The sequence below is a fragment of the Adiantum capillus-veneris genome, chromosome 6 (assembly GCF_014529385.1).
Source record: "Adiantum capillus-veneris isolate H3 chromosome 6, ASM1452938v2, whole genome shotgun sequence".
Classification (NCBI taxonomy): Eukaryota; Viridiplantae; Streptophyta; class Polypodiopsida; order Polypodiales; family Pteridaceae; genus Adiantum; species Adiantum capillus-veneris.
The window spans coordinates 137402577-137414958 of NC_140936.1; the positions used below are offsets into that span (position 1 = coordinate 137402577).

At 40.8% G+C, this 12382-nt stretch overlaps 1 protein-coding gene across 4 annotated transcripts; it reads right to left on the minus strand.

Annotated features, from left to right (window-relative positions):
- Positions 1 to 7875: 7875 nt before the first annotated feature.
- LOC147456349 (uncharacterized) lies at positions 7876 to 11021 on the minus strand. Of its 4 annotated transcripts, none has more exons than XM_086515454.1 (5): positions 10772 to 11021; positions 9537 to 9771; positions 9155 to 9458; positions 8739 to 9074; positions 7876 to 8651 (listed from the first exon to the last, which is right to left on the minus strand). In XM_086515454.1, exons 1-5 carry the CDS (start codon positions 10918 to 10920, stop codon positions 8047 to 8049), a joined length of 1629 nt encoding a protein of 542 aa, XP_086371580.1. In that variant the 5' UTR covers positions 10921 to 11021; the 3' UTR covers positions 7876 to 8046. The 4 variants fall into 4 exon arrangements, with proteins under 4 accessions (XP_086371580.1, XP_086371581.1, XP_086371579.1 ...); XM_086515456.1 differs by having other exon boundaries at positions 8094 to 8199; positions 8304 to 9074; XM_086515455.1 differs by having other exon boundaries at positions 7876 to 9074; positions 9537 to 9761; positions 10772 to 10909.
- Positions 11022 to 12382: the final 1361 nt, after the last annotated feature.

Below are 12382 nucleotides of genomic sequence, written 5' to 3' on the forward strand. Positions count from 1 at the left end.
CGCTGCCATGGAGCTCAACACTCCCATAGACTTACATTTCCTAGCAGAAGCATACAAAACGATCCGGATAAAGTATCATGAATACCTAGAAGCCTTGAAGAAGTATTGAACAGTGCAAAAACTAGAGCGTTACCCAATCCCATAAATTTGTGTCACATGCGACCTAGTCTAGGAGGGGGGGAAATGTTAGTTCTATTGTTAACATCAAAGCCTATGTATAACCAAGATGTAACTTTTTTATCTATTTTTGAGCAATTTGGACGTCTCTAGCCTTAAGCCTTTGTAACTCATTAGCTTTGGATTTAAATGTAAACAATTATGTGATTATGAGCTAGACAAACTGGGTCTAAAAACTAGGGCTAAATGCCTCCAAAATGTATCAGTAAAATTCCAGGCAGTAACAAAGCTAGATATTATTCCCGTTTTTTACCTAAAAGCTTTGGCTAAGGTATAAAAGCCAACTTTTGTAAAACCTTAGAAAGTCCATTTTTTGGATAATAAGAGTTACGAGGTTTTTGCAAAGCACTGTGTTCTCTCGTATTTTCTTCTCAAGCTCACAACTCCCTTATGAAGTGTCTGTTTGAAGTGTCGTCTGCTTCATCACATTCACGGGTGAAAGCTTACAACATTGTGCTTCTCTCGCGATAAAATTGTCTTTTTATTGTAGCTAACCTCGTTCTTAATCTACTCACAACTCAAAATTTACATAACAAAACTTCATTCTATGCATTGGAGGGGTGTTGGGGCATCATTGATAATCTCTATTTGGGATTAAAAAATAGTTACGTCAAATGTGCCCAGTAGATAATAAGCGTGATTTTGGTAAGTGGTCAAAAAGGAGATTTGAGGGCTTAGATATGTGTCTTTAGGAATTATTTATCCGACCCATAATTTTTGTCTCAATTGGACTTCATTTGCTAAGTGAATCAACAAAATTTGCTCTCGTGATGTCGTAGTTAGCGTTTTCTTCCTGACATGTAGTTGAGTGTAGCTTCAAGTTGATAGGGATTGAGTGTGTTTTCCAATAGCCTCACAACCTCTTGTAGCCTCCATACACTAGTCGAGTCGACTTCATCACACAATATGATATTTATGTTTGTGGTTCTCACTATCACTACAATAACATAGAGAGGCTTGGCAACTAGCGAGCTCACATGGTGCATGAGTCATTTGTTGTTGTGAGATTCGATGGTAGCCCTTTCTTGTTGCTTAATACTAGAACGCTTGTTGTTGAGGAGTGAAAGCACTTCTCACCTTAGCCAATCATCTGAAAAGCGGTAGTCCTCCAGTTGGAAAATCGGACATTTAGAACGTCATGTACATACTCAAAGTTCTTTCTTTTTTGTTCTTCCTAAGGACAAAAGCTGTTGTTATAGAGGTAGAGTCTATCAAATGGTGTAGTTGAGACACTAGAAAGGTGCCTCATGTATCTAAATATGCCCATTGTCTATCACAAAGTATGTACCAAAGGTCATTCTCATCTGTCTTTACTTGATCATCCTCTAGAATACGCACATTTCCAAAGCAAGATATGCACCCATTCCCTCCACTTGACATAGATCACCAAGTGAAGCCAGATTCCTATGAACGTAAAGCCTGTTGTGAAGAAAAGGGTAGGTGACTACAAGATCTAGAAGTTGTCCCATGCGAGGACCGATGAGAACCGGATGTTGTCTAGGAGGGTGTATGGGTAGGGGTGGGTAGAGGAATTCTAAGAAAATTAACACTAAATTTCTCTAAAATGCTCACCCTTAGTGGCCCTAAACAGGTAGTCTTAAGCGACTTTACTCTAATCTTAGCGACTTTACACGGCCAATCCTAAGCATCCAAACAATAAGTGATTAACCATAAGCGGATAACCCTAAGTAGCTAGCCCTAAGCAACTTGAAACAACCAAGTGAACATGGCCTTAAGCGACCAACCCTACGTGGCCCTAAACTGTCTATCCTAAGGAACTCTAAGATATCTTATGCGCCCAACCCTAAGTGGCTTGATATGGCCAACCCTATGTAGACAACCATAATTGGCTAGCCCTTAACATCTTGAAACAACCAATCCAATGCCGCCCTAAGCGGTTTTAAGTGGCCAACATATGTGGCCCTAAGCGGCCCTAAACAATCCATCTTAAGCAACCCTAAAAGATCTTAAGCGGCCCTAAACTGTCAATCCTAAGCAACTTTAAATGGCCTACTCTAAACATCTTTAGGAATTCAACCTTAAGCAACACTAAATGGTGATAAATGGATTTTTATGGCATTGCAAAAACAAAATGCACAAAATGGTTAGCCCTAAGAGACCTATTCTAACCAAATGTTAAACACAAATAAAAAATACAATGCACCATACTCCCATCATGAATTTTAAAAACGCAATGCACCAAAAGAACTAAATAGCACAAAGATAGTTTAGGGATCAAAGTATGCAAAGAGTATGACGCCAACTTGACACCGCAAAACCCTAAAAACACAAATTAGCCATAACAAAAATCTAGATTAATATTAAGCATTCTCAACAAGTGAGGGAGATTGAGAGAGAGTATGAGAGAGTGAATCTTGTGATGGAGAGTCTAAAACATACTGATGTGGACTCTATATGATGGGTGCAAACGCTCACCAAGGGAGTAGGAAGGATGACCCTGATATCCATATCCAAGTCTTTAAACAATATGCTAATCTCATGCATGAGGGAAGGCCGCATTCCTTATGGTTTATAGCAACTATGTGAGGATGCCACCTCACTGTCATAGGTATGTATAGTTTTTCTTGTGTTTGCGTGCTTGATTATAATCTTCTAACCATATACTTGTAAAACTTTTATTATTACTGACATTTTCTTACTTCTAATTCTCTATTCTTGTGAGGTTTGGATGATCGATAGCTTGTATATACACGCTTTGGGATCAATTATCAAAGCTATAGTTTCTTACAACATTATAGATGCTTTGGAGCTAATTCCGTAAATACCCTCTTGACTCTCATTACTAGGAATTCTCTTAGGCCTCTCATACACCACTGTGGTTTATAGTTATCTTGTAGTCTGTCTTTTCCTATGATGACTGAAAGTGCTTCAAACTTCTCGGCAACCTCGGCAATTCTTAGCATTTGTGAACGCATTGCCAAGTAATAGTACATATTTCCTTGGCCTAGCCACATTCTATGGTGGCTTAGGCTGAGGTTGAAAAATCAATCCCTTGGCCTATAATCAATGTAGATAAAGAATTAGCGGAAGGGTTCGTGGTTGCGAGTGAGGTAGCTCTCTTTCAACAAGTCATAGTCCCTACTGTTGTAGAGAATTTTCTCCCGATCTCACGATAAAAGAGTTCCCTTGCATCCTTTGGTAACCATGTCGCCATATTATTAAATGCTATGGCCATTGGCCAAAACCTTGTTCCCCTTGCTAAAGCATTCAGACGTCACCTTAGGAGCCATTTATTAACTACAAAACAAACATTCAAAAAATCCGTAATATACTTGTATGACACTCCAATCAATTCATTGCAACTCAATACCACCTAAATCCACTCAAGAGGACAATTCAAACAGGTGTCACCGATCCATTAGAAAAAATTTGGACTCCCTATGGGCCTTGTAAGAATTCCTAATTTTAAGGAATTAAACACTAAAATGTAGGTGCCTTGGGGGACACCAAAAACTACTAGTAGGTCTAAGGGTGGTTTTGAGCCTCTTAAATGAATTCTTGTACATGATAAAGCTCTGTAAAACTTTATTTATAATATATTTTTTTATGTTTTCAAACCAAAAACACCCTCATATTTTCAAGTTGTTGCAGAACAAAATAGCTTTACTAATAAACGGCATGTTCTCATTGGCCTTTCTGACTTTTAAAGTCTCCATTATAAGAAGGAAATGAATTTGTGGAAAGTCTTTTTAATAGATAGCCACCTTTTTAATAGTCTTTGTGGAAAGTGTTTTTAATTGATTCAATTCCTTTTTCTGACCACGACTCCTCAAGGCTCAGAGATGAAGGGATCAGGGTGCGCCGCGTGGGGAGAATAGGACTTGCACATGCGCTGCCATACGACTCAAGGGGAGTACAGCCAATCACGGGCTGCCAAGTGTACAACCGGCCAATCTTGTGTGCCATCCGGAGTAAATGCGCATGGTGCCCACAGCTATCCGTGAAGGCTCTCCTTATCAATTCCCTGCACTGCGCGGCAGCCCACAGTCCACTCCTCGCGAGTCTAAATCAATTCCTGCACAGGTCGCCGCTGAGTCCCGACTGTGGTCCCCCATTCGTTCCACTTTTTAGCAAGATTTGAAAATGTCTATTACAAGATTGAGAAATTCTTGAAGTCTTTTAAAAATGGATTCCAATTTCCTTACTCAATAAAAATCCAAATTGGAATTTTCAAAGTCGTTCTAAAATTTGCAAAATGTTCCCTCCTTTTACTTCCCTCCCAATGTATTTGAAAAGGAATTCCCATTCACAGTGGCCTCACCATCCATCTGGAGTAAATGCACCTTAGGTCCCTAACCTTTCTTTCAACTGAAACCATGGTATGGCCTACTGACATGGTAGTTTTGACCAAGGAAAACTAAGGAAGAGAGGAGACAAACTCTAACACACCTACCTCTTTCTAGGCAATAGGTGATATCCCTCCCTTCTTCCTATTGGCCAATTTCTAATCCCTCCCCTAATCAAAAGGGCCCAAGAAGAGTCCATATTTTTCCTAATGCATAGTCACTCTTAAATGCATCATGAATACAATATTCTTTTTTAAATAGCATGCATAAATGTGTGCATGATGCATGACTAACCTGACTAGTATCAAGCTTCAGGCTATCCATATAAACTTAGGCTCTGATACCATATGAAAGATATCCCTCCCCAGGGGTCTATGCAAAAAATATATAAATTACACGTTTATATAATTTCAATATACAACAGAGTTGCAAAAGTGTTTGCATAGGAGAGAAGTTCTCAGAACCCGACCTAGCATGGAGTTCAAGCCATGAGTCAGACTGCATCTAGAAACACCTATTGACTAATGCTGCCTTTGAATGGGTGATATGAATAAAAGCGTACTCAAGAAAAATAACAAGGTGAAGGATGAATATATGTCTACACCGCATTATGGAGAGAGAGAGAGAGAGAGAGAGAAGAGTGGAGGGTGAAATAGAGTGCACAGAGACACAAGATAATGACAAAAGAGAATCTACCATTGGAGCATATTCAATGTAATTTATACCACAAATAAGCCCTTCAAATGAAGGATTGCTCTAGCACATAAGGGTAGTCGACAAGCCCACCTGGAACCTCCAATCTCTAGCACATAACATAAGTCACTCAACAAACAAACCTCCACTCACCCAAATTCTGAGCACATAAAATCAACGACTACATCCCCATTTGAAAACATACCAAAAAGGTTGCTAACAAAAAAACCAACTCCCAATTTCTTGGATCAACGTTGAAGCCCTTGTAACCCAAAACTGGAATAAATCCACCATATCTTTTTCTTTATTTGAATAATTGGTGATGTCATAATAACTAATATCTAATTCTCCTAAATGATTTTCTCATGTTAAACTGATCATTTAATATGGGAAAGTACCAGGGGAGAAAAAGCTAGAATATTGGTAAGGCTAGCAGATTGGTCATAGTAGGGATCCAAAGGAGGGAAAATAGGGATCCAAACGGGGGCCATCTGCAAAAGAGCAATGTCCATCAATGGGCTTCAAAGACCCTAAGGTCCAGTCCATTAAGACTTCCAAAAAGCTTAGGTTCCAAAGTTAAATGAAATGCTCAATGGTCAAGCCTTAGGGAAATTTGGATGCTTGTCTGAAGACTCAAAAGTCTACCCACATTTCTATCAAGGAGGGGGCGAGCCATTTTTGTAGGGGATGAGAGAGAAACACACACACACTCTCTCTCTCTCTCTCTCTTCCAAGCTCCCTTTATAGTGGACACATGTCAGGCTCCTAGGTTAGTTGCCCCCAAACCCTCATTCAAATCTATTGGATGGCCATAGAGGTGGACCAATGAGAATTAGGCTAGAGTAAATTTAGTTTAATTAATTTAAAAACACTTTATAAAAGAACCAATAGAAAAAAAGATCTCTAGAAAACTATTGGGCAGTCTACCAAGGGGTCCAATGAGCATTCAGCAGCCCAATGGCTTGTCTGATGTCTATTGGCCAGAAGACTAAGATGTCGAATGAGAGTTTAATTGAATTATTTAAATACCTAAAGCTCTCGCCTGGCATGAGCCAATGAGGGGCCAACAAGAGGAAAATAGCAAGAGGGGTCGACCAAGAGAGAGAGGGGGGCTGATTTTTGCAATGCATTATTGCACACACACTCACACAAACTCATGTGTGAAGTAAAGAAGACTATCTCCTTCTCAAGCTTTAATGGAAAGCTCATCATCTACTCCAAGCTTGTGAGAAGGGAGGCCTACACCAACAACTCTTGGCTTTGTGATGCAAATCCAATCATGAGCCAAACTCCAATTCATGCTCATCTCCTCTACCATGCTAATTACTAAGCTATGCTAAGCTATTAAGAGTGATTATGTACGAGAAATACTTATTTCTCGTAAGAATACTCCTTATTCCTCTAGATCTACTCTCATACCCCGCTAGCTCTCACCATCTTCGAAGGTGTGTGAGGTCTTGGGTCTGAGACCGTGAAGGACTTGATGTTGTGTTTTCAAGTGTAAGCTTGGTGCTTGAGGCTTCCATCTTCATTGCACCAGCAAGTTAGTGAAGGAACACAAAGTATTGTATTGTAAAATGTCTCCCTTGAAGGGGGAAGGATTACCCTCCTTGTAGTTAAGTGGACGTTTTGTGTGTGTGTGTGTGTGTGTGTGAGAGAGAGAGAGAGAGAGAGAGAGAGAGAGAGAGATCACTGAGAAAGGCATGAGAGTGGGAATTCCATCGCTACAGAAGTGCCGCGAATGGCGAGAACTCGGCAAGGTTAATGCCACGTGGACAAATAGACGGGGGCAATTTATTCCCGTCCCATCTGGGTCAAGAGGTCAAATCTCATGGGCAGCAAACACCATGTTTGACTGAAACGGCAAAGGCTAAGATTTTCTACAGGACCTTATACCACCAATTAATCTGCTATCAACGGCTGAGTCGAAAAGAAAGCCAAAGACTTTCATCGAGTGAAATATGGATGTAAGTGTTCTGGACGACAGCTTTGATGAAGAAAGACATTTGCAAGATGGTGAGAATGTGAGGAGCTATAAAGCACATCGCTAAGTCTGGATGATTTTGGGACGTAGCTTAATTGAGCCAAAGTCTTGTATGGGAAAAATAAGGTGCTAAGGCAAGACCTTTAAGAAAAGGGATGGAAAGAACAAAGGAATTATGATCCCTTGAGATGATAAACTAGCCACTGCAACTTGTTGCTGCTCACTTATAGCTCTTTGAAGCTGAATCTAGTGATGGTGGGATTATGAACGATCTCCCAATTGCAGTCAATGAACCGTCTAGTACTTGCACTCCACCGACAAGCTTTCTCATCCTCAGCTGGTTCATGTTTCTTAAACTCTCCCCTTTCATCCCTTCTTGTCCTTCAGCTTGGGCGATAGGAGATCACAATGAACATGTCCCCGCGCCCAATAGCCATCAAGCCAGCCAGTTCTTTTCCTCTACTGGAAACCCTACATTGTATGTAGTCCTAAGAGGACCAATTTAGCTCAATGAATCAGCTCTCAAAACTAAAGCAGGAGAGCTGAATTGGCCAGCCAATGTCTTCTGTTGTTTGTGCAGCCTCATTTAATGGTGTCTATGAAATATAGCAACAGGCATCTAAGACAGCCAATCAAGGCAATCTCTAAAAATTGGTGCACGAGAGGATTATTTCGCCATTCAATGTTGTCTAGTTATGATAGAGCAGACTCAGATACTAGACACTGGTAATGAAGAATTGTAAATCTGCATTGAACCATTGTGTCTTTGGAGAAAAGACACAACACAGTTTTGGGTGCTTAATCAACTTTCATGTTTGCCTTCATTTAAGAAGCCTCAACTAACTCAATGTCCTTAATGACCGTCTCCATGTCATGGACATCAATTTAAATATCAACTGTCAGATGATTGTCACTCTCCAGTTGAGCAGAAATCATATTTCCTTGGGCGTCATATTTAAGGACGTCTTGTTGAAAATGCTGCTCTGATGGAAGCAGCCAACTACCAGATCCAGCATCACAGTCCACATTAGGTGATTCCTGCATGGTTTTCAACATCAATCTAAACCGATCCATTTTCAAAGAATCACCAATGCAAAGATCAGAGCCATAAACTTTCGAATCCATTTTACTGAGAGCATCACCAGGCTGAGCATTTTTACTTCTTTTTCTTTGCATTCTGCCAGCACCTTTTTGTTCCGAGCTCTCTTTCAAGCTGTCTTCAGACGCGACATCCCCTTCTCTGATCAAATTCCCTAGTTGCCATTTATTATACTTGACACTATCCACACTACCCTCTTTCCCTCTGCATGCAGCACTCTTATCAGGATTTGTCTCCTTTAGCATGCTACTGGGCACTTCAAAGGCTCTGTTAATAATTCTCTTGGATCTTTTTGCAGGTATACCATTCACTTCCTTCCCTAATTTGGTCAGTCTGATTGTTCTTGGTCTCTTTGGTGCAGATGAGATGTTATTTGAGGATGTGGGGTTCCCTGTTGTTGAAGACAATGATGAGGTCAAACGTGTAGAAGAAACAGCTCTATTGTAACTCTGCTCCTGCGATGGTTGCTCTTGTTTACCTGCTGCTGCAAAGGATCCGGCAGGCTTTGGAAGTTGTAAATCGCCATTATGTGAGCTAGGACCCAAACTGCAAGGCACCTCTTCAAGCTTTATTTTATCCTTCAATTTGCGATTAGGAGGGCTCGGAGAATTAAGAGGCAACTTAGAAGCCAATGCTGCACAAGCTGCGAGGGAACTTAAGCGAGACGAGAAGTCTTGACTTGTACTTTTGGTAATTGGTAAACTAGAGCTTGCCACAACCCTTTTACTGCCTCTTCTGAAAATACCTTGTCGCTTCGCTTTTGTCTTGGACTCCTCCCTTAAAATACTGTCAAATACCTCATGCATGTCGACAGCTATGTTCACAAATCCAGAAGACAACAATTAGTGCCCACAAGGTTAGGCATGTTAACCTCTCAATCAATTGTATAAGCACCTGCTAAATTCTCTGAAATGAACTCCGTTCTACTCAGATTTTCCACTATAACTGTGACTCTGTCAATTTCTCTCTCAAGCACAGATATCCAGTTCTCTTCAGAAGTATAAACTTCCAAAGGACCACTCTCAGTTTGATGCAGCCATTTTGAAAGGAACTGACAACCTTCTATGCTTCCTTGGTTGATTTTTCTGATTTTGCAGGCTGAAGCTGTCCATTCAAGCCCTTTCATAGTCCTGTCCATCCAGACAAGCACAAATTTGCACTTGCAAGCTTCCGTTACAGAATGTCGCTGCCTGTGAATCTGCTTGAGTAAAGGAAAGTTTAGGAATCAACTTTGTCCACAACTAAGCGAAGCAACAGCTAGCTGCTAAACATCTACCTGTTTCACATGAGCCTCATAAAATGGGCCGTTCCCTTGTGTTCTCGTAGCTAAGACAAGTTCACCAATGTGCATTTGAAAACATATGCCATCCTTCACCATTTTACAAGGAGATCTCAACCTTGATCTAGCTTCTTCGGCTGTACAAATAGTGTCGCTTTCAGACACCTCTGTACTGCAGTAGTTAATCCTGAGTACTTCCTTCAACTCCATAGCATTAGGGTTCTGCACCTTTCTAGAAGTCAGAGATATGCAAACAGAAGTAAGTCTCGAGTTACAGTTTGTTACCGTGCCTCTAATGTAGTAAAATTTTGGGTTTGCAATCAAAACACCACAAGATCTTGCCAGATAAGCACTCAAAAGTGGCAACTAACATAGGTAAATAATGTTCTTCAGTAACCGAAAGACATGGCTCATGTTTAGGCTCACACACGCTTCAAGCTTCGAGCATATTCTACGTATTCTTAAAACACTGAGTCCAGAAATGCCCAGGAAAATTTGTGCTTAAAGCAATGATGCATTTACATTGCTACATCATGGCATTTGACTCCTCATATACACAAGTTCGCCTTTGATCCCACCGTATCTTGTTGCAAGGTGTATTAGAAAACGATCAAAATCTTACTTGAACCTTTATACTTTGATATGATTTGCTTTTACATAAAAGCACAACTGCAAGATGCGTTCTTTGATGACTAGAAACAAGAAGCCTTTTATTTTGATGAAAATTTCTAGGAAATTTACTGCAAGCAACTTCACGGCCTCAAGTTGAGCTCTGTTATGAGAATAAGATGCTATGAGGTAAACTTAAAGCTTTATAGGGACCTTACTCAGAAAGTATAAAACTTGAAATCATTTTCTGAAGATAAGCTAAGGATCGTCAAAATGCAGTACTGTAGGTGAAAATTAGCTAGATAATGAGGCTTTCGTTTGGCTAATTAGCAAGCAATCGAATTGTCTGTTCCGGCGCTGGAAGGTATCAAGGTTTCCATGTGCCAACGGCGCAGAGTGCACAAATGAACCCATTGTTGTGGTGTTTTAGTAAGCCATTATAAGCAAATAGCTTGATCGAGCAGTTGCAGAAAGAAGGAAAAATCTCACTTATAATTTCATTGATTTGTTCAAGTTTTTGGCATGGAAGACGTTTTGCAGTGACAGATACTGCCTTTGCAGACTGCGAAGTAGCAAAATTTCAAGCTGCGTCCACAATGGAATGCAGAAAAGGGGGTACTTACTCGGCCGAGGCGTCACATTCGTACCAGGCATCATCGACAGCACTGCGCTTCCCAAATGTAAGGATAGAGTTTTTTTCGGCATCTGCAGACCTGCAAGAGCTTTCTTTGATCAGGCGAGAAGCTGCGCTTCGCTCTCTCCGACGAGACATGGCGTAGCGCTGCACAGCAGGTGATTCTTGGCGGTAAAGGAGAATGCTACGGTTTTTTGAACTTGTCAAGGGTGAGCTTAGGATGTTTACACACTAGAGGGTGCCCGCCATTACCCAAGAACCAGGCATTATTGAATTTTAATTTTTTTTAACGAGCCCACCTACGTTTCAGCGCTAGGGTGCATGGCTCTCACCCTGTGGGCTACTTAGGGGGCAGTTTGAATCAAGCCTTAGATTCTTTTTTAAGATAACACAAATTTGATTAGAAAAAGAGAAATACAACATTTACCTCTCACCAAGGGAGAGAGGCATCCCATACAAGAAAGGTGACACTCACGAAAAGACTGACACATATTGAACCTATCAGCAGAGTAGAGCTTCAGCATGCATGGCTTCCAGAGTTGCCATCTAGTGATTTTCTGAACAAGATTCAAGGGGAAGGGGAAAATGTATCTCATACAATGGAGGGAGGTCCAGGAGACTCTCCTAATCTCATATTCAAAATTGTAAACATTCTCTACAGTTTTGTGCCTGAAAATAGCTTCAGCTCTTTAACCCAGCAATACCAGATATAGGATGATCTCCACATATTCCGTAAAGGGATATCAAGGCTATGACATTCCCCCAAAAGTGCTCCCTTTCCGTGAATTACTGAGGATGAAGTGAGGAGCAGAACCTTCTAATCACTGATAGCTTGTTGTGGTTGAAGGGGCACTCAATAAAGATATGCTTCAAATCTTGAGGACCTTGACATCTTTGACACTTTCCATCTCCTATATGAGTTTTAAGTGCTTTTTGAGCAGTCCAAATCCCTTGGTGTAGGATGAGCCAAGAAAGAAAATAGTGCTTTATACAGGGAGGGAACACCCACAGGCACTTGAATCCCTCGGTGTAGGATGAGCCAAGAAAGTACAGAGTGATTTATACAGGTAGGGAACACCCACGGGCACTTGAATCGATAGATCCAGTGTTTTGCATTCCATTGGACCTACCACTTTGAGTTGAGCTTTTTAAGGAGAGCCTTGTCAAACTTTGGAATTCTTGAGAAATCATTGTATATTCTAGTACCACAGTCTTCAATAGTTAGTTGTTTACTATGAGGGGGAGGTGCATGCTGTAAAAAGCCCTTTAGGTCCTCCAACCTGCAAAGAAATTCATGGACACATCCAGTAGAGAGGTTAGTAGAGTTAGAAATCTCAAATCTGGTTTTCCATTGTCCATTGAACTGGAGGTCTTACCAAGTTTTCAACCCAGCTTTGAAGCATTTATGAGCCTTGATACCAGGTGCTTTTTTAGCTTTGAAAGGGATTGTGCCAACTTTCCAAATTGAATCCTGAAGCAGGTATTGGGTATTAAGGAAGATCTTTGGGTAATTCTTGGCAGATTTCTTGAGTTTGAACTAAGCATTCCAAAGTTGGGTGGTTATGGAACTTCCTACATGTCTGATGTCCATGGGAACCAA

Bases quoted from the DNA above. Each gene is read 5' to 3' on its own strand.
- LOC147456349 (XM_086515453.1), bottom strand. From the start codon at position 10,920: ATGTCTCGTCGGAGAGAGCGAAGCGCAGCTTCTCGCCTGATCAAAGAA. The intron at 9,772-10,771 runs GTAAGTACCCCC...TCTGACTTCTAG, and splicing joins GAATGTGACGCCTCGGCCGA to AAAGGTGCAGAACCCTAATG. The intron at 9,075-9,154 runs GTGCTTATACAA...TTGTGAACATAG, and splicing joins CATTTCAGAGAATTTAGCAG to CTGTCGACATGCATGAGGTA.